Source organism: Erithacus rubecula, assembly GCF_903797595.1.
Source record: "Erithacus rubecula genome assembly, chromosome: 17".
NCBI classification, from domain to species: domain Eukaryota; kingdom Metazoa; phylum Chordata; class Aves; order Passeriformes; family Muscicapidae; genus Erithacus; species Erithacus rubecula.
Genome location: NC_136669.1, coordinates 13,527,350 through 13,553,462, shown reverse-complemented (window position 1 = coordinate 13,553,462; position 26,113 = coordinate 13,527,350). Strand labels below are relative to the sequence as shown.

At 64.1% G+C, this 26,113-nt stretch overlaps 2 protein-coding genes across 3 annotated transcripts in view; one reads left to right on the top strand and one right to left on the bottom strand.

Moving 5' to 3' along the window:
* Positions 1-26,113, top strand: part of CORO7 (coronin 7) — a 33,894-nt gene that overhangs the window by 5,490 nt on the left and 2,291 nt on the right. The window contains exons 6-16 of one of the 2 annotated variants that reach the window (XM_079320512.1): positions 475-551; positions 1,646-1,696; positions 9,041-9,127; positions 9,374-9,456; positions 24,347-24,401; positions 24,572-24,629; positions 24,713-24,858; positions 25,257-25,352; positions 25,428-25,559; positions 25,669-25,801; positions 25,878-26,053. In XM_079320512.1, coding sequence (XP_079176638.1) covers positions 475-551; positions 1,646-1,696; positions 9,041-9,127; positions 9,374-9,456; positions 24,347-24,401; positions 24,572-24,629; positions 24,713-24,858; positions 25,257-25,352; positions 25,428-25,559; positions 25,669-25,801; positions 25,878-26,053 — 1,094 coding nt within the window. Of the gene's footprint in view, positions 1-474; positions 552-1,645; positions 1,697-5,442; positions 5,486-8,543; positions 8,624-9,040; positions 9,128-9,373; positions 9,457-24,346; positions 24,402-24,571; positions 24,630-24,712; positions 24,859-25,256; positions 25,353-25,427; positions 25,560-25,668; positions 25,802-25,877; positions 26,054-26,113 lie in introns of those variants that run through there. The other variant, XM_079320513.1, reaches the window with a different exon arrangement.
* VASN (vasorin) lies at positions 14,593-22,424 on the bottom strand. Its single transcript, XM_079320522.1, has 2 exons — positions 22,297-22,424; positions 14,593-17,901 (listed from the first exon to the last, which is right to left on the bottom strand). The coding sequence occupies exons 1-2, from the start codon at positions 22,407-22,409 to the stop codon at positions 15,882-15,884; spliced, it is 2,133 nt and encodes a 710-aa protein (XP_079176648.1). The 5' UTR covers positions 22,410-22,424; the 3' UTR covers positions 14,593-15,881.

Below are 26,113 nucleotides of genomic sequence, written 5' to 3'. Positions count from 1 at the left end.
AACAAGGCATGACCTCAGTCATGAAACAGGCAGGCTGTGGCTTTTTGGGCAGGACACCACAGCCCCTTGTATCTGTGCTCCCCCCTGTGCTCTGATGCAGTGGTCCCCAAGGTGTCCACAGGAGCTCTGCTGGAGGTCCCCTGGGTGACAGATCCCTCTCTCTGCATGACCCAGGACACGGGTACATGTGGGTGGTTGCTGAGTAGCCTTGCCCAGACCTCAGCCACCGTGAGGGGGAGAGGAGATCGGTGGCAGCATAGGCCTGGGCTTTCCCAGGGCTCCTGCTCTTTGGATCCAGCTGCCAGCAGCACAGGAAAGCTCCCTGCACAGACACAGCAATGTTCCACTGGGTCCTGGCTGCCACCAGCCCTTTGGAAGGCCAGATCGTTTCTCCTGGGAGGTATTCTGGGTGGGAGAGTGATGGTTCCTGTCTGTCTGCTTGATCCTGGCCCTGACCCTGCTTTATCACTGCAGTCCTGGACTCCCACGGGGACCAGCTGCAGAGCCTGACCTGGAAGCGCGATGGTCGCCTCCTCGGCACCTCCTGCAAGGTGAGCAGTGCCCAGGGTGACCTTGCTGTGGCACAGCATGCGTGGGCTGTCTGCCAGCTGCTGGATCCACCCTGATCCTAGGGGGACCCGTGTCACAGAACCCCAGGATGGTTTGAGTTGGAAGGTTAGAGCTCAGCTCGTTCCTGTCATGGGCAGTGACACCTTCCCTTAGCCCGGGGTGCTCAGAGCTCCATCCAGTCTGGCCTGGAACGCTTCCAGGCATGGGGAGCGTGGAGGGACGGGAAGTTTTGGGATAGAAAAGGGCAGGAGTGCGGTCAGCGAGCCGCAGGGAGGCTGGCAGGAAGCAGCACTAGATGGCGCCGGCCGCTCGCTGCGGGACGCGCCGGGAACGCGCAGGGGCCGCGCCCGGCCGGGCGGGGCGAGCGGGCAAGGGCGGTGTGCAAGCCACGAGCCCCCCAGGCCCTGCCCGGCGGCTCGGCAAACAGCTCTGAGCATATAGCTCCAGCCCAGGCTGGGACCGCAGCCCGAGCCCAGGGACAGCGGGGGGTTCGTGGGGGGAACCCCGCGGGGAGCCCGGAGAGGCTGCGGGATGAGCCGGAGTCCCAGCTCATGGATGGGGCCCCGTGCCCAGCGTGCCAGCTCGGCTCAGGGGGTACAAGCCCAAGCCGTGCCAGCTGGAGTGCAGATCAGTCCCCGTGTCGTGTGGCTCTGGCCGCTCCCCAAACAGCACCCGGGCACCCCCTTACTGCCTCTGTGCCCTGCCAGCCTTGCCAGAGGGGGTCCCACGCCCCATTTGGCAGAGGGATGCCAGGCAAGAAGGAGCTTGTTCCCCTGCAGCACTGTCAGGATGGCATCTGACGGTCAGACTCCAGGTCTGGCCCTACTTTGAAGGCTCCCTCCTCTTCTGGAGCAGTTTTGAGGGTGTCAGGGTCCTGGTGAGGCTCTGGGGGTGCCCCCCTAACCCCGATGTGGGAGGACACAGTGCAAGCCATTCATAGGGATAGGCACTGCAGGCAGGAGAGTGATGGGCAGGAAGGGAAGGGCTGCTCATTCCAGCCTTCTGCCTAATGCATCCTGACATCCCGCTGGCCCCAAGGTCCTTAACCCTTCTCTGTTTTCTTTTATCTCACCAGGACAAGAAACTGCGGATCTTTGACCCCCGAGCAGGCCCAGCTGCCTCCCAGGTACTGTCCCCTCTGGATGTGCTGCAGGCAGCCCTGCCCAACCTGTTCCCTGCAGGGGGGTGAGCTTTGGTCCCCCAAACCATCCCAGACCTGGTTGGGCATGGGTGTGGAAAGGAGCTGAGGGCAGGGGGAATAGGGCTGTCCCCTTCACCCAGTGGGGTTTGGCAAGGGGGCCCCTGCCCTGGCACCAGGCCAGGGAGCACCCCCAGTGCAGTGTCACATGCCAGGCGAGCCCCATGTGTGGCAGGGCTTTGGGCTCCTGGGCTCTGCAGGCTCCTGGGCTCTGCCCTGCTCTGTGGGAGCTGGACCAAAGGCTCTTGGGGACGAGGACCCGCCAAGGGCAAGGGCTGGGCGGCCAGATCCGCACAACTCAGCAAATAACAGTGATTAGGAAATAAGTAGAGAATTTAAGCCTTGACGTCAAGTTCAAACAGCCTCTTATTAGAGGTTTCCTGTGGCTTGGGGGCTCTGGCTGCAGAAGGGACTGGAAGCCTTTGGGAAGGGAGGGGTGCAGTGGAGAGCAGGGTGAAGTGGGCTCTGTCATTCGTGGTGGATCTCCTGCTGCCTGTGGGCTCGGGGAGTCAGTGGCCTCTGGTGACAGTGCTCGGGCACAGTGGTAACCCCAGGCACTGATGGAAGGGAGCTGGAGCTCCAGTGCTGCACCAGGACTTCCCACCTGCTCCTGCACATAACCCAGGTGCTGAGCTCTCCAAAGGCCCCTGGATGCTTCCTGCAGTACAAATGATGCCCTGACCCTTCAGGCAGCCTTAAAAACACCCCACCACAAAAAGTAAACACAAACCCAGCGGTGACACGTGCAGATGAGCCAGGACAAAGTGCTTTCAGCACTCCAGCGGCCGCTGCAATCCTGTCCTGCTCCAGTTGCCACTCAGCATGGCTGGAAGATCCCATTCTCTACTCCAAAATTTATCCACTGCCTGCCTCAGTGCTCCCCTCCCCTCCTGGCCCCCCTCCTCCCCCTGCCAGACCTGTCGGCTTGTCTGATGGCGAAGCTGTGAGTGCAATGGGCTCGAGCCAAGTCTCCTGGGGAGGGTGGACTCTGTCTCGCTGAGCTATTAAAAATAACGTGTGAATGATGGTGGCTGTTCAAGCAGGCAGTTCACTTCCCTCCACTGCTGTCTGATCCAGCCCGGGGCCGGCGCTCCGCGTTTGCCAAGAGAAATATGCACCTTCACTGCCTCAGCCCTGCCCGGCCAGCTCGCAGTGGATGGAGATGTTTAGTCTTGGAGAAGTGCTCTGCTGAAGGGGAAAACTTTAAAATGCCATAAATCCTCTGGAAGTTCGCACAGGGCTTGCTTAGCCAAAAGGAATAACACTCCTGGGTTTTGTTCTTTTCTTTTTTCCCCATCGCTGGAGGGCTGGGTTCGTTGGAAAGTCTCCTTTTCCCCGGGCCAGCGCGGTCACAGAGCCGGGTGATGCCGGGGCCGCCGTGCGGTGCCAGCGCCTCGCAGGCTGCTGGCTTTGAAGTTGCCTGTTTTTTTACAGAGGTGAGCTGCAGGATGGGTTTTCCCAGCTGTGCTGGCCCCTGCAGCACCGTGGGCGTGGGTTTCCTCACAGCCGGCACAGGGTCCCGCTGCCGGCTCACCCTGGTCCCTCTGTGGAGCTGAGAGCCAGCCCCAGGCTGCTCCTCTGGCTGGATTTCTTAATTTGCCAAGCCTGCCTCATTAAACATTCCTTTGTTTGGAGCAGGGGAAAAGAATGAGAGTGAGCTAAAATAAAGAAGTTCACGGGAGGAGGGGTCCACTTCTCCTAGTACCTGGTGCTGCTCTCAGGTACCATGGATATGGCACACATGAGGGTGGGTGACCAGGGAGGGTGACTGGCAGGCTGCCCACACCCTGTGGCCATGTCCCCGCCAGGGCCTGACCCCCCATTCCCGGCTACGCCCATGGCAGCTATTTTGAGCATATCCCAGCAGCGGGCAGACGTGTGTGACGCAGTGTGGGCCGGGGTCTGGCTGACCCCGTGGGGTGCCTGGTATGTACCCGGGGCCGTGATTTCCCTTGGGAGAGCAGTGGCCTCATCCTGCTGGATCCCCATCCCTTTGCTGCAGCCTCTTTGTGAGCATCAGGGTTGTACTCACACCCTGTTGCTGCTCTCTGTGCCCTAAACTGGCAGTGGAGATGCCAGGACTGCCCTGGGTCCTGCCTTGCCAGCCGTATAGCCACACTCCGCTGCTGGCTGAGTCCAGGTCCAAGCACCACTGTCCTTCCAAAGAATTCTGTTAGTTCTGTGCTCTGCCTTATGCCCTCCCAAGGCCATGCTGCCCCGGCCGCCTGTCCTCCCCTCCCACAGGGTGGTGGTCACCCTCCTCGCCTTGACCCTCCCCCTGGAAGCGAGTCACGTCCTCTCCCTTGCGGCTTCGGCCCTGCCGGGGCTCAGTGTCGCTGTTCCTGCCCTCACCCTCCCTGCAATCCCCACGCAAACCCCACCAAATGTCCCTCCCTTGCCCCCCCGAAGCTCCATACCCACATTGTATCCAGTTCATGCCTCCGGTGGGCCACCAGCACAGTGCAGTGCAATGATTCGGATATGCCCTGGGCTACTAAGGTGGCATCTCTGCTTGCCCACTGCCAGCTTTCCCTGGGTGAAGAGCCCATCACATCCTGCTTCCCTTGCACAGGCTGCTGCGAGGGGCTGTGTGTGCATCTGGCCGGCACCTGGATCCCGGGACAGGCGTGGGGCAGGCGCCATCCGTGTGGAGCTGCGGGGCAGCCCTGAGCTGGGATGGAGAGGAGCCGGCTCCGTTCTCACGAGAAACTTCCTCCGCCGGCGTTTGGGCAGGGCCGGGGGCGAGGGAACGGCCGCGCACCGGGCGTAATGAGCGGTGCTAATGAGCGGGGCCAGGGCTGAGGGCGCCTGGGGACAGCTGGGACAGGGTCCCTGGGGGTTTGTCCCTGCCGTGGGTTTGTCCCCCCAGCTCGTGAGCCGTGCCTGGGGCAGAGTTCAGGGATGGGCAGCAGCCGGGGCTCACAGCCCAAGCACAGCCGGTGCTGTCCCAGCCCGGCTCGAGGTCCCAGGGGGAAAAGCACTCCAGCCCCTGTCCCAAACCATGGCTACCATCCCATGGAGCACATCAGCTGTACCTCAGTGAGAGATACGCCATGGAGAGGGTCCCTGGGGGCAGTGTGGCTGTGGTGGCAGGGTGATGCTGTGGTGGGCTGGAAATCCAGGTTTGGGGTGATCTGGTTGTGCCCACAGCCAGAACTCTATGGACCCTGACATGTCACCTCTGCCCAGGATCTAGCTGTCAGCCCAGGGCCGGCTGGGGACCGCTTGTCATCATCAGGGAGGCGCATCAGGACGTAAAGAGACTTTAGCCTTCCTCCCACTGCCCCATCATCACGGCATCCCACGCTGGGGTCACCCCGGGGGTACCTGACTCCCAGCCTCGGCAGCGGCTTCCTCCGGGCTGGGGGAAGGTCCACAGCATCCCACATTCCCAAGGAGACCGTGGGAAGCTATGAAAAAGTTGGCCTGACTCTGGGCAGCCTATTTATAGCAGTGCACGCTCGGCGCTCTCATGCTTCTGTTCCCCAGCGTAGCTGCACGGGACTGTTTATATTTCCTCTGCTCCGCTTCCCCTTCGCCGTCCTTCCGTCCTTCCCAGGAATGCCGCTTGGTATGGCAGACATGGGGAAGTCGAGGAGGTTTGGAATGAGCCAGAGGCACCTCCAGGAGTGTGGGTGTGCGGTGGCACCGGCTCGCCGTTGCCTGGGTGCCCATCGCTCCTGCTGGGAATGGCCTCACCAGCTCAGGCCCATGCAGGTTGGCATCTGCACTAATGGGGCAGGGGTTCCTCGATATTTCAGGAGCACCAGCCTGTGCATGACCTGGGACTCTGGGCAGGCTCCTCTCCAGAGGGCAAAGGTGTTTTGGGATTTGATGGCATCATAGCAAGGCTTGTGGGGCTGCTGGCTGCAGAAAGAGGAGAGAAGCAGCAGAAGAGGGGTGGGTGTGCTGGGTGCTCCAGGCTGCCCACCCCCCTGGCCAGCCCTGCCCTCTCCTGCCCTCTTCTCTCCCATCCCAGCTTTGTGTCTGTGCCCACTGGGATCCCACCCACCTTGCTGCCCTTGCTGGGCCCACAGCATCCTCTGGGGCATGGCCTTGGCTTCACCAAGGGCAGGGGGGGTTGGATGGAGCAGGGGGACTGTGCTGGTGGTGGGGGAGGAGACTGAGCCTGGTGGTGCCCAGTTCCCCAGGGCAGGGGGACTCACAGCAATGCTGCCCTGGACAGTGGGATTGGGGAGATGGCGTGGGCAGCAGGGGACTTGTCCTGGTCCCTGCCACGCACACCCCACACACCAGAGGGCAGAGGCCAATGTGATGGCTACTGGAGCAACCCCACAGCTCTGTGGGATCCCTGCCCTCCCCTGGGGCAGTGACAGCTCCTGGTGTCCTTGAGCTCCAGGCAGAGACCAGGAGAGGGGCTGGCCTAGGAGAGGCTGCTCTGTTCTCCTGGTTACCTCTGGAGTAATTGGAATTTGGCAAAGGAAGGAGATCACTCACATTCTTGTTCGGAGAGGAGGATTCGGTGCGTGGTTAACCCTTTCAGCTCCTGAGAAGCCATTCCTCCTGCTGCCCACAGCCTCGTGGGGTGTGCAAGGAACAGTGGCTTCCCCATGTGCACAGACCCGGGGTGGGTGTCTGTCCCCAGAGTCCCCCACAGTGCCAGGGGAGACCCCTTCTGCCCTGGCACCTTCTGGCAAAGGGATAGCTCAGCCTGGCACTGGTGCCTTCTGTGCCCACGCAGATCCCACTGCTGGGGTTGCTTCCCACGGGGATCAGATGTCCGTGGGCTGTTAGCCATGCTCATGGGCTGTTAGCCACAGGCAGGGCTGAGCTGTCCCAGCCCTGCCAGCCACGGGGACTCTGCCAAGAGCAGAGCTTTGACCCCTGCGTCCACCTCCTGCCTGTGCAGCCCCAGGGCTCTGCCCTGGGCTCCCACCTCTGGCTCTCCCTGCCCTGCATCCGGCTCAGGGGAGACAGAGATGGTCTGGGAGCCGGAGCAGCCTTGGCTTTGTGTGGGGCTCTCCCAGGCAGCCGAAGCGGCCGCTCCCTGCGGGCAGCTGTTCCAGCTTCCCGACCCCGCCGCATCGCTGCCAACAGCTGCGTCCGACACGCCAGCCCTGGGCCCCCGCGGGCCCCGGGGCTGCACGGGGAGAAGGGCTGGGGACCCCCATGGCAACCAGCACCGTACCCCAGCCTGCCTAGGAGGGGGACTTGCGACTGCGAGAGAGAGGGACTGTGCTAAAACTTTCCCCAGGCAGCCAACCTGGCTCCGAGGAGGGGGCACAGGCTTCCCCCAGCCTGGGCTGCCCAAAACCGGCAGGGCTGGATGCGTGCAATGGGCGGGAGGAGTCTGGGCTGCTAGGGCACTGGCAGGGGGCTGGGAGGCTTCCTTGGATCCCCGGGGGCTGGCCCAGAGCTGGTGACCTCCTTGCAGCCTGTGGGGGCACAAGCGGCTCAGGAGGGACACCCGGCCCTTGGGTTGTGGCTGATTCCCTGCTCCAGGGGTTCCATCATCACTCCGGAAAGGGTCTCTGCCAACCCCACGGGCGCCCCGGGGCTGAAGCAAACCAGTGTCCACCCTCAGTGTGAGGCCACATCGCCCCATCCCTGCCAAGACCCTCTGCACCAAGGGGAGCTGCTGTCCGCATGCTCACCTCTGGCAACATCTGCACAGGCTGAGCACGGAGCAGCCCAGCCTCCCGCATACTTGCTGCCATACGTACAGCTCAGCCGGGATGGAACTAATGCAGAAAACATGGTCCTGCGCCGCAGCCGGCACGCCGGGGGCTGGGAGCGCCCTGCCCTCCGCCAGCCCTGCCACCGCCCCGGGGCTGCCACCACCGCCAGCGGCTCCGGGGCACCCGCGGGACCCAGGGCCGTGCAGCCAGCGCCTGTTTATGGGATCTGCAGATGCTGAGCTGTGGCTGCCGCAGCCACCCGGCTCAGGTGCAGCAGTGCTTTCCTGGCTGACGTGCGGGCTGGCCCCCGCTCTGGAGTTTCCATCCCTTTTGGCAGCGATCCTGGGACTCGTTCCCTTCTCCAGGTCCTTTCCCTGCCAGCGTGCTGGCAGTGGGGGCCGGGCCCCTCCTGCCCCACATCCTGGCCCGCGGCTGGGAGCGCCGGGCTCGGCTCGGCCAGCGCTGCCCCTTCCAGTGAGCCGTGTTTGAGCTGGCAAGGCAGCAGGCGTGACGGAGCCAGGGCACGGCACTTGGCACCGCGCCCCTGCTCCCAGCCTGGCTCCCTCCAGAGTGGCATCTCTCTGGGGCTGGAGGCTGCTCCAGTGAGGGGTGGGAGCTGCGACCCCTCCATGGCCCCTCTCTGGCTGCCGAGCTGGCGGTCACACCAAGGGGGACACAGCTCGTGGTGCCCATCGGTGCCCACCCCACCCCCTCCTGTCCCCAGGTCTGGTGCTCCTGCCCCGCTCGGAGGTCCCGGAAGCGCCGTGCCGGGTTTGGCTCTGGCAGAGCCCTCCACTTTCCCTGCCAGCTCCAAACTCGTTAGCAGCCAGTTCTTGGCGCACCTCAATGAGAGCGAGGGGCTGCGAGCGCTGCCTGTGCCGCGGGCCAGGGCTGGCTGCCGGCTCCCGCTGGGGCGCCGGGAACCGCAGGGCCCATCTGGGGACCACATGGGAGCCGGGAATCACCCGCTGACAGCCCCGTGGAAGCGCTCCCGTCCTCAGCAGGACCAGGATGGGGACAGGATGTGGGTTGGGGGTCCCACCCCCACAGGGAGCCCAGGGGAGAGGTGGAGCAGGGTGCAGGGTTTGGACCAGTCTGGTGAATGTGGCCAGGCTCAGTTTGCCATGTTTCAGTAGCATCCGGGCACACACGGAGCACCCAGCTCCAGGAGCCAGGATTCAGCATGGATAAAGAGCCGGGGGATGCAGCCAGGGAAGTAAGTCCCTCTGTTGTCACTGCCATGGCAGAGCCTCCTCTTGCATCTGTGGCATGGAGCAGCTTCCTCGCAGCACTCTGTCCCCCTCACCCTGAGTGACCGGGTGTGGGGAGAGCCCTTGGGGACACAGGAGCCATCCCGTGCCCTGTCACACTCACGTTATTTGCTCCCAAGCTTGTTCCTTGCTGGGAGCTGGGCCAGCTGCTCCTCAAGGCAACCATGCTGGCATGGCAGGGGAGTCAGGGCTGTCACTGCTTGCAGGCTGTCCCCACTGCACTGTCCCCAGGGCAGCTCTCAGCAGAGCCTGGAGCCAGCACTCGGCTCCACATGCTCAGCCCCGGGGCAGATCACAACCACAGCTGGTGAAGCACACATCCCCTCAGCAGCAATACTGACAGCCTGTCCTGTGCCTTGCAGAGTGTCCCGGGACACGACAACAACAAGGACTCCCGGCTGCTCTGGATGGGCTCCAGCGATTGCCTCATCTCCGTCGGGTTCAGCCAGGTACAGTCCTCGCCAGGAAGGTGACCCTGGCACCACTGGGATGTTCCAGTCCTGCTCCCTGTGGCTGCTGTGCCAAAGCACCCCAAGTGCTTTATGGGTGGCCTGTCCCCTGTGAAAGCAGAAGGTCCCTCGCCAGGTGCCCTGGCACTTGCTGGGATGGTGGAAGGTGGCTGGGGAAGGCAGTGGCACTGAGGAGCCATCCAGGCAGCCCCAGTGCCCACTGACACCATGTCTGTGTCCCTGCAGATGCGGGAGCGGGAAGTGAAGCTGTGGGACACACGGAGGCTCAGCGGGCCGACGCTCACCATGGCACTGGACACCTCACCTGGGTAGGGATGGGACTCAGCGTGGGGTGGCAGGGTGAGCAGTGGAAATGTCCTGGTCAGGGTCCCATCAGGAGTATGGTGGTGGAGCAGGAGCTGGCAGAGAGTGCTTGGAACCAGCAGCACTCAGCCACAAAGCTCAGGACAAAGCTGGGGACCATGCAGCCAACCCTCATCACCGTTTGTGTGAGATGAGAGGGCAGAGGCAGCACTGGTGAGGGCACAGAGCTGTTCTCTAGTGCTGTGGTGGCTGGTGGCACTGCTGGGGACAGTGTCTGAGGTGGCAGCTGGCTGGGTGGGCTTGTGCACTGGGGCAGCACCACAAGATGCTGCAGGCCAGTGAATCCCTTTGGCGCTGCTGGAGCACTGGAGCAGCTCAGCCCTGGCCTCCCACTCCTGCTGTGCTTTGTGCCCCAGCCATGGGGGCTGCCCAGCCAGCCGTGGCCGGGCCAGTGCTCCCCAGGCACCCCTCGGGGAAGTGGAAAAGGAGCTTTGGTGGTGAAAGGGGTCAGTGCCCCTTGTCATGGCACAATGGAGCTGTCTCCATCTGCGGGGCGCTGCCAAGGCTGGGAAGGCCCCGGTTAGAGCCGGCCTGGGCTCTCCCACACTGCCCAGTGAGCCGGCCTGGCGTCACCATGGGGGACAGGAAATAGGAGGAGGAGGAGGAGGCTGTGCCTTCAGCCCACCAGGGTGATGGGGGTTTGGGGCACAGTACTTGTTGGGATGCACTGGAGGCCACCAGCTCTTCCCAGGGCTGCTGGCAAAGCACTGGCTTGTGAGACCATCCCAGGATGCTGGGGCAGGCTGGGTGATCAGCCACCAGCCTTGGCTGTCCTGCCTGCATCCCCCACACCGGTGTCAGCTCCAGGCCAGTGCTGGCAGCAGCCGGACAGACAGGAGAGGACCTGCCATGGGCATGGTGGGGTGGTGTTGGTGTGGTGGGAGCAGGGGGAGGCTGCCTGAGCATCCCTCACCCTCCTGCCAGCTGCCAGGGGAGCAGCTCCCAGCTCTCCTGCTCACCAGCTCAGTGAGCAAAGGCCATCATCAGTGTCCAGTGAATGCTCTCATGGGAGGCTGAGGCTGCTGCAAAGGGATGCCTTGGGGTCTATTATTGCTCTTGGCCGAGAATCCAGTGGGAATTACCCCGAATCCTCGCTGGGCTGCGGCGAGCCAGCCCGGCTAAATGGGATGCAGGCGCTGCTGTGCTCGGCCCCCCCGAGCACAGGCTGCAGTTATTTTGGCTGCCGGGTTTATCGGCCAGGAATGCGGCTGGCGGGCGCTGCCTGCGCGTCACGCCGGGGCCCTGCCGAGAGGGGCTGGGGGCGGCGGGGGCGAGCGGAGACCCCCCCCTTGGTGCTGGGGAGGTGCTGTTTTTAGGCAGCCGCGCCGGGGCCACCGCGCTTCCAGCCCCGAGAGCTCCCGCCTGTAAATCTGGCGGGGATGACAAATGGCGGAGGGGGATTTGGGCTGGCTCCCGGCGGAGGGGCCGTGCGGGGGCCGTGCTCTCCCTCCGGCAGAGTCATCCCGAGCAGCGCCGCGACACTCAGGAGCCGCGGCAAGGGCACGGGCTGGATGGGCTTGGGGTCACCAGATCACCAGATCTGCTTGGGGACTGGGGGACGGGGAATCAGCCCCCGGGGATGGCCGAGCAGCGGCGGGGCTGGCCCTGGAGCTCCGGCGTGGCCTGGGTGCCCAGTGTGGGGCACGGAGATGTGCTGGGCAGGGCAGCGGTGCCGGCCGGGCCGTGAGCGGGGCGTGGGGAGCCGGAGCTGCGGCAGCAGCAGCTCGTTGAAGCTCTTTAAGGAAGCAATCAGTGGGCGGGCAGGAAACTCATACCATTCATTACTGACGCCAGGCCGGCAGGAAAGGGAGTCCGCATCCCCACCGCATCCCCACCGCGCCCGCCGAGCCGGCACCACGCGTCCCCATGGCACCCCAGAGCAGGGCCATGGGGTGCCCCAAGGTGGGGGTCACCCCAGTGTGCTCACCCTAATGCCCACAGCAACCCCAAACCCTTCAGGCTGCTTGTAGCCCTATCTAGTATCTTTGGAAGAGGGCAGAGAATGGGAGGCACCAGCCCCATGGACCTCCACATCAGTATGTGCCTTTTGGTGGTTCTCTTTCCCCAATCCTGAGCAGGTGAGGTATTTCTGACCACACAAATGTCATTTTTAAAGCACTTCGAGCATGTCAGGGCCATGCTTAAGAGCTGACCCCACCAATGCCCACACCCTGAGGGAACAGGAGGTGGGAGGTGTGGGTGGCCCCTCTCCACATTCTGGTCCTCAGTGTGCCACCCCTGGCTACCTGCTGTTCCTTCAGCTCGGGTTTTGTACCCCCTGGCCCCCTTTAATTAGATCAAGGAGCAGCAGGGCAGGAGCCAGGAAGGGGCCTCAATAGGTTATTGTTGCCCTAAATTGTAACCAGCACCAGCGGGGTTGGGTTACCAGCTCCAACTTGGGGTCACCGACCAGACCCCGCTGCCCCATGCCCAGCAGCCAGCACAACACTGCCTGGGGACAGTGCTGTCACCACCATGGTGACAGGAGAACAGCAGCTTCCTTGCATCACCGCTTCTTTCCATGTCCTGAAAATGTCCCCAGGGAGGCTGGGGTGCTATGGCTGGATCAGTAGGGATGAGATGCTGGGGTCAGCAGAGGAAACCATGTCCCCGTGGCGTGTTCCAACAGTGGGCATGTCCCTCCAGGGCAGGATGGTGGTGGGGCTGAGGGATGGGGACAGCTGCATCCCCACCACCCTTTATGGTGCAAAGTCTGGCAGAGCTGAGAGATGCCGGAGCTGGGACCTGCCTGTAGCAGGGAGTTGGCACAGCAGGATGTTTGTGGAGGGATTTAGGGAGCTGGAGCAGGACGTGGAGGGGCCCAGCTGGTTCCTTGGGGACACTGCCTAGGGTGGCTCAGTCCCTAACACCCACCCCTGCCCCAGCCAAAGGCTGTGGCTGAGCCAGCTCCTGGGGTCAGGATTGCAGCCTTGGCATCTCCCAGCATCAAGGCACAGGACCCCACCAAGGCACATTATCCCACTGTCAACCTGTCACCCTGCTACTTCTCCCCAGGCACCAGCTGAAATAGGACCTCAGTGCTAGTGCTGGTGCTGCTCCTGTCCTGCCTGGCACCCTCTGCACTGCTTTTCCCTGGGATTTAGCAGCCCTTTTGGGTCATGGTAGGTGTTGTGGGGCTCTCTGAAAAAAAACCCAGCCCAGCAGGAAGAACCCTGAACAGGACAGGTCTGTTCCTTTCCCCATCCCTATACCAGTCCCCTTGCACATCCCAGAGGTGCCTGGGTTGACACATCAGTGGGAAAGGGGTTTTTCCTGCCCCAGCTTGGCTGCCACCCTCAGAAACAAGGAAGGGGAGAGGCCACCCCACCCCATCAGGTGTCACCCAGTGGGACCCATCCCCCTGGGGCTGCTAGCCAGCCACATGAAGGGGTTAAGGCGGGGCAACCACTCAGCCCATGTCGCCTGTCCCGTAATTCCACTGGGTAAAAATAGCCCAGCGCTGGGGCGGGATGGCAGCGCCCAAATCACTCCCAGATGAGCCACAGCCTCGGTGGCCAGACAGTGCTCCCTGGCCTCCCCAGCTTTCCAGGAAGATGATGAGCTCCAAAGCTCTTCCTGGCAGCACTGGGGTCTGATGATGGGCACACACCTGTCCTCCCCCCAGAGTGTGGGCATCTGGACCTCTGACACCAAGGCATGACCCTTTTGGGGCTCTGCTCCAGATATGGGGAACCCAGGGGACCTGTCTTTGGTTTCTGTGGGGCCACGCCTGGGACCAGGGGGGATTTTTTGGGTGACTAGAGCCCTCCAGCCTTGCCACATCAGGGTGCAGGCAGGATTTGCCCCGGTGAAGCCGGCAGCTCCTCCCACTGTGGCTCCCCGCCGAGCCCCCATCCTGCCGGTGGCTCTGGCCGGGGCTCTCACTTACCGGCTCCGTTGGATCGCACAGAGACAGAGATTTTTTTTTGGGTCAATTTCAGGGGGTTTTGCAATCCCTGTCGGCGCTGATTCAGCTCGCAGGAATTAGCAGCGCCGCACGATGTGCCGCTCGGAGCGGCTGTTGGCGCGCGACGGGGCTGGCAGTGGCCTGGGGAATTTTGAGCTGGGATTCAGGAAGCCACAGGGGCTGGACAGTCCCATTTTGGGCACTGCTGCTCGCCCGGGTGCAGATGTGGGTGTGGGTGGTGGCCAAGCCCTGCCCTGGCTGCAGTGTCCCCATCACCTCCGTGCCAAGGCTGAGGGCTGACTCCTGTTGCCCCCCTTGTGCAGATGGCACCCCAAAATCATGGCTCGGGCTGTCCCAGGGGTGCTGCACCTGCCAAAGCTGAGCCCCAACTTTGCTTCTGCCCTCCTGGTATCTCCACTGGAGCTCCCTCACTCTGGAGCTGCTGGAAGCCCCTCCAGAACAATGGGATCAGCTGAGGTGCCAAGGGGTCCCTATAGCATGGGGCGGGGGGGGGGGGGGGCGTTCCCTGCAAACCTCCAGCTACTTGCAAGCGGAGAAATCGCCCTCGTTAGGGGAAGGGCAGATCATGGAATCAAGGGAGGGGGGAAGTGAGGGGGCAGGGGGGGCAGGAGGGCTCCTGAGGCCGGTGCAGACGCGGGGACACGCCGGGGGCCGGCCCGGGCTCGGGGGGCTGTGGCGGGGCCGGCCGGGGGCACCCGGCGCGAGGCCGCGGCTCCGCCAGGGACTTTTCTTCTCTCCTCCTCGCGAGGCTGGAAAATATACAAAGCTCGCAGTGAAAATATTTACACAGCAGCAATTTTGGGAGGAATTTGGGATGTTAATTTGAAAAATCTGTGGGGAGAGGACCACAATGGGCCCTTTGAGCGGGCGAGCGTGGCCATCGCAGCGAGCCGCCCGCGCCGGCGAGGGGCCCCTCCTGCCGCTGCGCCGGCCCTAATGGGAGCCAGCCCTGCCGGAAGCCCACCTGGGAGCCGGGGGGCTGCGCCAGACGGCCCCGCCGACGCCCCGCGCCCCTAATTGCATCCAGAGCCGCTCCCTGCCCCGGGCGAGCGGCACCGAGGGGCCGGGGGGTCAGGGCCGTGTCTCGCGGCCGGCCCGCAGCGCACGCTGTGACCCTCGGCTTCAGCCCCGCGCTCTGCTCGCTCTCTCCAAATCAAACATACCTCGGCGGGCAGGGCCCCAACCTGGAAAATTCCAGCCCGAAAGATAAAGGATTGGAAAACGATTAAAACCAGAGGGTTGGAGCAGAAACCACTTGGCAGCGGGAACCTGCCGAGCGTCGGCTCCCAGCCCACCCCGCCAGGGCCAGCGCACAAAACCGGCTGTTCCTGGGGCCGGGCAGCGGGGGGTTCTGGCTGCGGCCCCCGGCCGGGGGGGAGCCACGCAGGCTGACCCTTGTCACGGGCGATTTGGGGGTCCCGGTGCCGCCGCAGGTGACGTCAGGAGGTTGGGCTGGGCTGTTTGTCCCGCAGCTGGCCCCGGAGCCATCTGGCAGGCAGGGAGGGATGAAGTAAGGCTGGATGATGCGCAGGGCAGGGGCTGATTTGAACCTCGTGGCCTCTGTTTTGGGAACACCTCCTCAGCGCCTGAGGTGGGGGGCAGCGCCCTAGGGGTAAAAACGCCCAGAGTCGGGAAAACTCCCCCCTCCCTTGCCCTGACTCATTCCGGCGCTCGCCAACAACAACGGGAGGACACGGCTGACCTTCCCGCTCCTCTGCAGGGGACACGCCGCGCTGCCCACACCCCTGCCTGTGACAGGCACTGCCTGCCGAGGTGCTCAGGGCTGCACAGGGCTTTTCGTTGTTGTTATTTTAATTAGTTTTGTTTTTTTTTTTTTTTTTTTCAAAAAGACATCCTTCTGATCTGCTTTACAAAAGAGATGTACACAAATCTGTACTAAAAAAAGTTTTCCCAGAAGAAATGGGAAATAACGGTGTATAAATATTCTCTCTGAGTTCTTAAAGCTTCAATTCCCGGTTTGCCTGCTCGGCATTTCCTTTGGCCCGGGGTGTCCCGAGGGTCCCAGCACCTCGGCCGGGCCGTATTGCTCACATCAGCTTCCAGGGAGTCAAGTCATGGGCCGTGCTCCACTGAAGGACCCTTGTTACCAGCACGTGGGCATCCCTCAGCCTTTCTCTTGAAAGCCACAGCAGCTTTCTCTTTAGCAGGAGCTAAAAAAAGCCCCCAACCCCCAAATTAACCCCCCTTCTCTTCCGCTACCCACATTCTAGGTAGAGTCACAGAAATCAAGGCACAGAGCAGTAAAATTCGTATCTCCTCCCAAAGCGTGGCAGCCTCTCAGAAATTGCACATTGTGGGATTGGGGGGGTTTCTGTCTCAATCCAGTCAGCTCCTTGGCAATCTGTGTCCCAGAGGGACATTGCCAGGTGTTGCCACTGAGCTCAGCCCTCCTGTGTCCAAGGCTCTGGAAGCCCTGTGGGTTCAGAAGTAAGAGGGTTTGAGCCCCGGGGTGTTGTTGTTGCTGGGATAGTGCGACTGCATGAGGGGCACCTCGCACTCAGAGCCACCAGAAAGCATCGCTGCCTCTGGCACCTTGCAGCCGTGGCTGCTCAAATCCCCGTTTTCCAGGCAGGCTTTCACCCCTTCCAGCTCCAGCGGGCCGGTGTCTGCCCCGGCGCCGGTGTGTGCCTTGGCCTGGCGGTGCCGGCAGTAGTACATGGCGGCGGTGGCCAGCAGCAGCAGCAGCAGCGCAGCGGTCAGCACGGGGATGAGGATCAGGGCGAGGTTGGGGTCCTGGCTCTGGGTGACCGGGGAGTGCTGCTGCAGGCTGAGGGGCAGGGTGTGTGCCTCGGCGCAGTGCTCCTCCTTGGGGAGCTCCCCCAGCGCCCCGATGCAGACGCGGTAGGTGCAGTTGGGTTTCAGCGCCCGCACCGTGTACTCGGAGAGCGAGGCCGGCAAGCGCAGCATCACCGGCCGCTTGTCTGGCCCCGACAGGTTCCGGTAGCTCAGGCGGATTCCCTTCAGCTGTGCCTTGGACTGCACGTAGTTGTGCAGGTCCACTTTGAGGGAGGTGCTGCCCACCTGGGCGATGCTGACCCGCCGTGCAGCTGGCAGCGCTGGTGTGTCCGGGGCTGGCGTCGTTCCCCTCGCCTCCACCTCGCAGTACACGCCAGCAAAGCCCGCGGGGCACAGGCACTCCAGCAGGTTCTGGGCGCCCAGGTGGCAGGTGCCACCGTTCAGACACGTGCGGGGGGGACAGATGGGCGCCGGGGGGCTGGTGGGGGCCGGGGCGCCGCTGAGGGGCACCAGTGTGGAGCTGCCCTGGGGCTCTCTGTGCCCCAGGGTGGGTGCGGCAGTGCTGGGGGGAGGCGGCGGGCGGTGCGTGCTGGGCAGCGGCGTGGGTGGCGGCAGTGTGGTGGTGCGGGGCGTGGTGGGCGTGGGGGTGGTGGTGGGGCAGCCAAAGTCAGCGTATTGCAGGTGATGGAGCAGCTTGCCAGAGTTCTTGGGGGGGAAGTGGCAGCGCGTCTCCTCGGGGCGCCGCAGGACCACACCACTGGCATTGACCCACTGCACCAGCCAGCTCATCTGGCAGATACAGTTGAAAGGGTTGCCGGCAGCTGTCAAAGCCCGAAGCCTGGGGAAGAAGCTGGAGAAATCCCGAGGGATGGTGTTGATGTTGAGGTTGCTGATGTTCAGCTCCTGGAGGTTGTGGAGGCTCTGGAAGTCCTCGGCTGGCAGCTGGGAGATGCGGGCGTTGCCGGCCAGGCTGAGCCTGGTGAGGCTGCCCAGCCGCCGCAGCACCGCCGGGACACGCTCCAGCAGGTTGTCAGAGACGTCCAGCTCATGGAGGTTGTTCTGGACCTGGAAGAGCTCCTCGTTTAGGCTGGTCAGGCCCAGCCCTGCAATCTTCAGGGACTCAATGCTGACGGCATGGAAAGCCCCTGGTGCAATGGCAGGGATCTTGTTCCAGCTGATGTCCAGCAGCAGGAGGTTGGGTAGGTCGAGGGGGGGCACAGCTCTGAGCTGGTTGTTCTGCAGCTTTAGCTCCAGCAGATTCTCCAGCGTGTCAAAGGCAGCAGCGTGGATGTGCTGGATTCTGTTCCTCTGCAGGTAGAGCCGTTCCAGCAGCCGCAGCCCATGGAAGGTCTCGTTGGTGATCTCCTGCAGCTGGTTGGACGACAGGTCCAAGTTGACGAGCTCCGTCAGGGGCTGGAAGATGTTTCTCTGGATGCTGGTGATCTTGTTTTGTGAGAGGTCCAGGAGCTGGAGGGCAGGCAGCCCTGCAAAGCTGTCCTCACTGAGCGTTGTGATGCCATTCTCAAAGACATAGAGGGAGAGGGTGCTGGGGGGCAGCCCCCGGGGCACTGTCGGGCCCCGCCTGGCCGCACACAGGATGGTCTTGGCATCATGGCACTGGCAGCCTGCAGGACATGCTCTGGCCAGCTCCCCACGGGCCAAGAGGAGCAGTGTGCAAAGGATCAGCTGGTTCATGGTGTCAGCTCTGCAGAAAGACAAGCGCAGCCAGGGTTAGAGGATGGGCCCTGCTGGGGGGTACCCAGGGCTGGCAGGGCTGTGGGGCACCTCTGAACCCTGCTCTGCCTCAAGGGCTGGTGAGAGTGAAGCAGCACAGGGGCTGCCCACCCCAGCTCTATGCTCCCCCCTCCCCAGACCTCCACGATTTGGGGATGTGGTACCTTTGCACACCCTCAGACATGCCCCACTGATATTGGAGCAGTCTTCGGTGGGGCACCAAGACCTTTCCCAGTACTCAGAAGGGCCCCAACCTCCCCAGCTGCTCAGCAGGGTGCAAATCAAACACAGGGGATGCGGAGAATCAGAGCACCGGGAAGGGGTGGGAGCCTGGCCGGCCTCCCCTGTGTAGAGCTCAGCTTAACCCTTTGCTTGTGCCACCATTGCAGCAGCTGCACCCTCGGGGGCTGCTTCTGCCCGGATCACCAGCAGTGGCAGCCCTTTCTGGGGACAGGGGCATTCAGAGGTGGCCTGGGCCACACAGTGTGGGGCTGGAGGAGCCATTTGTGTTCCCACAGAGTCCAAGGGCTCATACTCACCCCCAGCCAGCCCCTGTCCCCACAGGTCACCTTGCTGTTCCCCTCCCTGTTGCACTCCAGGGACTCAGCACAGCACCGTGGGCTGTGTCCCTGTCCCCTGAGGACTGGATCAGCAGGGATGGAGGGAGCAGGCTCTGGGGTGAACAAGGCTGTGACCACCCCAACCCCAGCTCCCAGTGGATACCCTGGCTGATGTCACAGCCACTCTCTGTGTCCCAAAGGGCTCCTCTCTCAACCCCATCTTTCAGCCCCTTTAAGGGTGGGCCAGAGACTCACAATCTCCTGCCACTCCATCTCAGGGTCAGGGGGAGGTGGCAGAAGGGGATCCCTGGGAAAGGAAGAGGCAAACCCTTCCCCAGCCCCATCTGTTGCCACCTCCTCCCTGCTCAGAGCTGTCGGATCTCCAGGCAAACGCCCCCCCTGTAGCTCACAAGGGGCCCCTGCCGTGTGTGGGGGGCTGCAGGTCACACAGCAGCACGTGCCGCCTGCCCCGGCCCTGTCAGCAGTGCAGGGACACCACATCCTGTGCCAGGAGGGTCTGGAGCTGTGCTGTGTCCTCTTGTCCCCCTGCCGGGGTGCTGGACAGGGTTAACACCGCAGCCAGCTCTGTCCTTGCCTCTTCTCGAGCGCCCCCCCCACAGGGTGGGGTGAGCCCAAGGCTGGGCAGGGTCACCACAACTGTCTGAGTCACTTGGCCTGATCGGCCCTGCCCTGACACGACCTGTGCCGTCAGCCCTGACACTGGGGAGGAGCTGTGCCACATCCAAGAGGTCACTGTCACACAGGGGTCACCATCGCTGCATCCCCTCCCCAGCAACCCCAGCTCAGCCCCCAGCCCCCTACATCACAGTCAGGCTGCCAGTGGAGTTGAAAACACACCATGGACACCCTGCAAAGTGCTGTTTGGGGCTGGGGCAGACCCAGCACCCCTCGAGGTGGCCCCAGCATGCAGAGTGTGCTGGCTGGTGGGAGAGCCTTGGGCACAGGGTGCTGGCATGCCAGCGGTGCCACGGCCGTGCCAGCCCGCCCGGGTGGGCAGCACCGGAGCGGGGCCAGACCTGCGGGATGCTGGCGAGGCCGGCGCTGGTTTTGCAATGCCAGGGTCGGGTTTCGCTGACGTGTCCCGTGCTGCAACCAGCTGCTGACTCCAAGTCTCTCTCGTCCCTTTAATTACGCTGGCATTTCCTCCCCGCCTGCCAGGCTCCCCGCTCCGGGCAGGTTCGGCCAGCCCGGCCACGGCCGCGCATCCGCGCCTGGCCACGAGCGCCGGGCGGGCTGGCACTGCCCCGAGCCTCGGCCGCCGCCCCTCGGCATCGCCCGCTCCGCGGCACACGCCAGCATCCCGCCCGCGCCCCGCCTCCCGGCACGCTGCTGCTTCCCTAGCACAGAGGAGTTAACCCAGCCCAGGACACCCCCCAGGAACGGGGGCAGGGGAACAGCCTCCCCAGGTTCTGGCAGGGTCCCCAAGGGCGGAGAGGGGGCCCCGTTCCTGCTGGAGGTGTTGGGGCCGCCCTGCCAGCGGCCTGCTGCTGCCTTGGCTGGGCTCCCCCGCGCCTGCACCGCAGATATTTGCCGAATTATTCATATTTTCCGGCTGCGGGGAGGATCTGGGCTCAGATTCCCCCAGTCCCGGTTCAGCCTTTCCCTGCCAGCCTGCTGGGGTGGGAGTGCCGTGTCATCCCCCCTTCCCTGCCTGCAGCCCACCGGGCTGGGCCACCCCGCTGCCCGTCCGGGGATGCCCTGCTTTATACCCGCCTCCTGTTCTTAAGGACGATGCCGATGCCGTCCTGGCAAGGGTGACACCTGTGCAGGACAGGCTGGAGGAACTGGAAAGTCCCTGCCTTTGCCCTCTTGCTTGGGGACCTCAGGGAAGCAGGCACAGCAGGGATGTTCCTTCCCGCACCGGCGAATGAACACAAACAAAGCCAGCGCTGTTGCTGGCCCGTGGGCTGCCACCTTGGCCGGTGGCACCGGAGCAGGAAGGACGGGGGCCCTGCAGTGCGCGGTGACAGGGAGGCACACAGTGCCTCTGCCAGGCGGGAGGCAGATGCTGCTCCCCTGCCTCACACCCCTCCAAACGAGCCGATGTCAGCCCGTGCCCCCTCCCCGAGCCGGCCGGGGGGATGTGCAGGATTAAACCCTTAATCCTCCTCCCCTTCAACCCACCCTGCGCCGCCGCAGCTCCCACCTCCTCCCGCTCCCCTCCCTATTTAATTAAAGTTTCCGCAGCAGCCCCGCAGGAATGCAGGCCTGGTTATTGCATTCCCCGGAGCACTCGCCAGCCCCTCCATCCCGCTCCTGCCCCTTTGACCCGGCCGCGCTCCTCATCTCAGGTGCCGTCAAGGAGAAAAACCAGCAGAGCCGCTTCGCCGGCAGCCAAACCGCCTCGGGAGGAGCCGGAACGCCGGCGGAGGGTGGGAGGAGGCCGGCCAAGGTGCCACGCGTGGCCCGGGCGGCACGGGCAGATTCCTCCGGAGTGACTGGGGCGGCCGCGGCTGTCCCCGAGCGCTTCCTCGTGCCGGCAGAGCCAGCCGGGCAGGCAGCGCTTGCATCAGGGCCACCCGGCCGGCCCCGGCGTGGTGCGGGGGAAAACAGTAATTAGTGTCATCGCTGATGGCGGCACTGCCCAGCGCCGTGTGGGCAGCAGCACAGCTGGGGCAGGGCAGTCCGGCCACCCAGTCTCGGCAGGATGAGATCTGTCAGAGATCTTGCACGCTGCCAAGTATGGGGGGACGTTGCTGAGGGGTATTGGTTGGGAATATTGGGAAGAGGAGTCTCAGAACTGGAGCATCTCTGCTGGGATATGTTGGCTCGTGTGGCAGTTGCCAGCCTGGGAAGGGACATTTACCCCTCGGTGGCCCAGTCAGACCCAAAGAGGGTGACAGGCACCAGCACCCTCCGAACACACACCGGGTGGTGATGAAGCGTGCAGGGAGCTGGCGGCAGGAGAAGCAGTGCGGTGTCCCTGCCGCCCCGTGGCCAGGCTGGCCGCTGGCCCTGCTGGCACCCATCCCTCTGTGCCAGCCGGAGGGAAACCCTTGTCGGCACCAACTGGGGACCCGCTTGGCCCCAGAGCGGGTCAGTGACCCAGAACACCAGCCCCTGAGGACAAGCAGAATGAGGGCAGCCAAACCCCACCCCAGCCAAGCCCTCCACTGAGGAGGGTGGTGGTGGACACTGCTGCCAGCAGCTCCCACCTCTGCCTGACCCCAGCAGGAGAGCCCCGCTGCCACATCTGCCAAGACAGAGCAAGCATGGGATGGGCCCGAGACCATGCTGGTCCCGTGTGGGTCCAGAGCGCTTCTGCTGGCAGAACACTTCACTGCCACCCGGCCATGCCGGATGGAGCCAGGCTCCGTGTCAGCCCCGAATACATCCCTGCTCTTGCCCGAGACGGATGGAGCACCAGACCAGGAACCGTGGGACAGACCCCAGCGCATCCCACGGCAAAACAGGCAGAGGCAGGGCAGCGAGAGCCCTCTGTGAACCCTTGTCCCAGCCCACTGCAGTGCCATCGCCCCGGCCCAGCTGAGGCCCTGCATCAGCCGGGGCAGGGGCCAGCCGGGTGCCCCTGGCTCAGCTGAGGCCTTGCAGGCACCGGGGCAAGCCGACCCTTAGCCGAGGCTCCGGTGACATCCTGTCACTCTGGGTGCCCAGGCTACACCGGGTGTCCCACGGCCCGGCCCAGGCCCACTAGGGCCCCCCGGGCCCCACCGCCCCCTGAGCCGCGGATGCCCGGGAGAGCCCCCTCCCGCCCGTGTGCTGCCGCCCCACGAGCCCCGGTGGCGGTGTGGAGGCTCGGGCGGTGTGGCGGCCGCGGGACTCACCGTGGCGGGCGGCGCGGGGCGGTGCGGGACGCGCGGTCAGTCCATGGCGGCAGCACAGCGACGACCGGGCGAGTACTCCCTTCTCTGGCGGCGCCGGGCGCGGGGGGCGGCATTTAAACCGCGGGGGCGGGGCCTGCCCTCCCGCCAGGCGCCCATTGGCTGAGAGCACGGAGGGGAGGGGCGAGAGGGGGCTCCGCCCCCGCTCACCTGGGGCCCGACGGGGGCGGCGCCGCGGGGACCCCCGGGACCCCCCGAGCCACAGGGACCGCGGGGACAGCCAGCGCCAATGGGATATCAGAATCACAGAGACTCCGGGAATATCCAGGACATCTGGGTCCTCAGAGTCACAGGGACCATCGGGGCACCCAGGACCTCTGAGTCACAGTGACCCCCAGTACCTCCAGGACCTCTGGGACCTTGGAGTCACAAGGATCACAGAGGCCTCCACAGGGACCTCCAGACCCCAGGAGCCTCTAGAGTCACAGAGACCTCTGGGCCCCTTGGGAACTCCAACATGGAACTCCCATATGGTGACCCCAGGGCTCCCCAGAGTCACAAGGATCCTCAGGACCCACAGAACCTTCCAAACCCTCCAGGGGCCCCCAAGACCTTCAGCATCCCTGGGGCCGGGGTCCCTGGGACCCCCAGCACCCCTGGTGTGTATACACACAGGTATAGGGGTAGATCCAGGAACAGGTATCTCCCTCCAGCTGCATCCCAGCACCCATGGGACCCCTGGCAATCCTGGTAACAACAAAGGCTGGTTTGGGTGTCCTTGGCTCTCCCAGGGACCCCCATATCCAGTATGTCCAAGGTAACCAGGGACTCTGACACCAATGAGCCCCAGTGCCCTGGAATCCCAATACCCCCATGCCCCTGGCGTCCACAGAGCTCCTGCCACCATGTCAAGGGACAGGGGGAAAGTGGGTGGCCTCACAGGACTGTCCCATGCCCCTGTGACAGCAGAGCAATGCTCCCTGTTTGGCATGGTGAGGATGGCCTGGGTTGGGCTGAAACAACCAGGCACTCAGGGTGCCTTTGTCCCAGCCCTGCACCACTGTGGTGGCAGCAGTGCTGGTGACTGTGGGGCAGGGCAGGGGACCCTGGTGCCTGCCATGAGCATCCTGGCAGTGTTTACCTTGGTTGTGCCAACAGTCCTGGGGCAGGACCATGCCATACCACCCGCAGCTGTCCTTCATGGCATGGGATGGCATGGAGCAGCTCCCTCCCCTTGGCACAGCCACAGAAATGTCAACTGACAGTAACAGATTGTCCCTTTGGTCTCTGCCTGCAGCGCTCCGTCCTCCACCCCTGCCGAGGGAAGGCACCGTGCTCCTGTCACCACTGTCCCCTCAGGCCACTGAGTATTCCCTGTGGTCCCCTCCTGCCACTGAGCGTCCCCCCAGTCACGGTCCCCTCTGGCCATGGAGCAAGCGCTGAGCACTGCACCCTGTCACAGCACCCTGGCTGCGCTCTGGGAGCAGGACAGGGAGCAGGGACACGCTCCAGCTGGCACAGCGGGGCCGCAGGGCACTCCCGGGGCGGGCTGGCTCCATGTGCCAGGGGAGGCGGGCAGTGAGCCGGGGTGTGCCACGCGCCCGCCCCGAACTGGCCAAGCCGGCCCGGCCGGCCTCGGGGCAACCCTGAGGGTGCCAGAGGCTCCCCCAAGAGAGGCCAGGTGCCAGGGAGCAGGACAGGGAGCAGGATGGGGGCAGGACAGGGAGCAGGACAGGGAGCAGGATGGGGGCAGGACAGGGAGCAGGATGCCCCACGGCTGGGCACGGCTTCAGAGCAGGCACTGTGCAGCCAGGGCTCAAAGCAGGTGGCAGTGACATCCTGCTGCCAACCTGTCAGCCCAGTCTGGGACAGTGAGTGGTCACTGAGGACCCTTGTCACTTGGGGCCAGCCCAGCACCCTGCATGGTGCTGCCCTCCCTTCACAGATCAGCCCTATCCTGCCCCACGCTTCCCCAGGATGGGGCTTGGGGTGTGCACCATGGGGGTGCTGTGCCCATGGGGGCACCCGGCTCAGCACCCCCCTTCCCTTGCAGGGTGACCATCCCACTGTACGACGCCGACACGGGGCTGCTGGTGCTGGCAGGGAAGGTGAGGTCCCATGGCTGAGGGTGTAGGGAGGCATTGGGGGGACAGGAGGATGCAGGGGAGTGTAGTAAGGTGCAGCTTGGTGCATGTGGGTGTGCTAGTGGAATACAGGAGGTGTGTGCAGTGGGGTGCTTCCTACAGCCTTGCTTATTCCCTGTCCACCTCTCTTCCAGGGAGAAAACCTCCTCTACTGCTTCGAGGTGGCCCCCACGCAGCCAGCACTCACCCAGGGTAAGCAGGTCCCACCCTTATCTCCCCCGGGGGCTCACCACTGCCTGGCCCCCCGCCCCACGGCCACCCTGTCTGTCCCACAGTGACTCAGTGCCGGACAGAGGGCAGCACGCGGGGCCTGGCGGCCGTGCCACGCCTGGCCCTGGATGTCATGGCCTGTGAGGTGCTCCGTGTCCTGCAGCTCACTGACACCGCCCTCGTCCCTGTCAGCTACCTGGTGCCACGCAAGGTAAGGGGGCCCTGCGGGTGGCACTGTCTCACAGGCCTGGTGTCATCTCATGGGTGACACCTCACCAGCACTGGGTGACAAAAATGACCCAGCTGCAGTAAGACCCCCATCTCCAGCCTGGGGACAGCAGGAAAGGAGGCCAGACCTGGGTGCTAATGGTGAGGCACAGAGTCTCTGGGTGCAGGATTGGGGTGCTGCAGAGTGACAGCTGGGTGCCACCTGCTGGGTGCTGTTGTGCAGTGGGTGCTGGGCACTTCAAGCAGCTTAAGTTTTGGTGCTGGGTCGTGGGGTCTGGGTGCTGGAAGTGTCTGGGGGTGTCCAGGGGTGTCCCAGCTGCAGTAGAACAGAGACTGTGGGATTTTAGGAACACCCATCTCACCCCATTCACTCTCCCACAGTCTGTCCAGGAATTCCATGAGGATCTGTTCCCTGACTGCACGGGAACACTCCCAGCCACTGATGCCCAAGGCTGGTGGGCAGGTGACAGCCAGCAGGTCAGTGTCATCTAGAGGAGTGTCCTTGGTGGTGGCATTGCCACAGCCCTATGCTCACCACTGTGCTCTGTGCAGGTGGGGAGGGTGAGCCTGCACCCTGCACGGAGATCCACGGAGACCTTCACATCCCCCATCATTGCTGGCACCGGCCCCACCAACACCAGCCACACAGACACCGACACTGGCCACACTGACACCGACCAGAGCGTGAGCATGGGGCACTGAATGCTGAAGGGGTGGGGTCCCTCCTGCTCCCATCCCACAGGGCAAGGCTCGGGTGCCAGCAGCCCCTGCCCACTGGCTCTCTCTCCCATAGGAAGCCAGTGGCTACTCCTCACCATCCTCACTGGCCTCACCAGGCAGCGCAGCCACCTCGCTCTCAGCTGGCACGGGCCCCTCCAGCGGCTTTGCCAGCAGCCCCAGCCAGAAGTCCCTGCAGAGCATTTTGGGTGAGCAGGCAGTGGGGCGGGCTGGGAACCCCCATTGGGGGATTCAGGGCGCTCACCCACCCCTCGCCCCCCGCAGGGCCCAGCTCCCGCTTCAGGCACGCGCAGGGCCGGGCGCTGCACCGGGACCAGCACCTCACCAACCTGCGGGGGCTCAGCCTCACCACGCCGGGCGAGTGCGACGGCTTCTGCGCCAACCGCCAGCGCGTGGCCCTGCCCCTGCTCTCCGCCGGCGGCCAGATCGCCGTCCTCGAGGTAGCCAGCGCGGCCTGGGGGCCGGCACGGCGCCGTGTGTGCCGTGCTGGTGACCCCCAG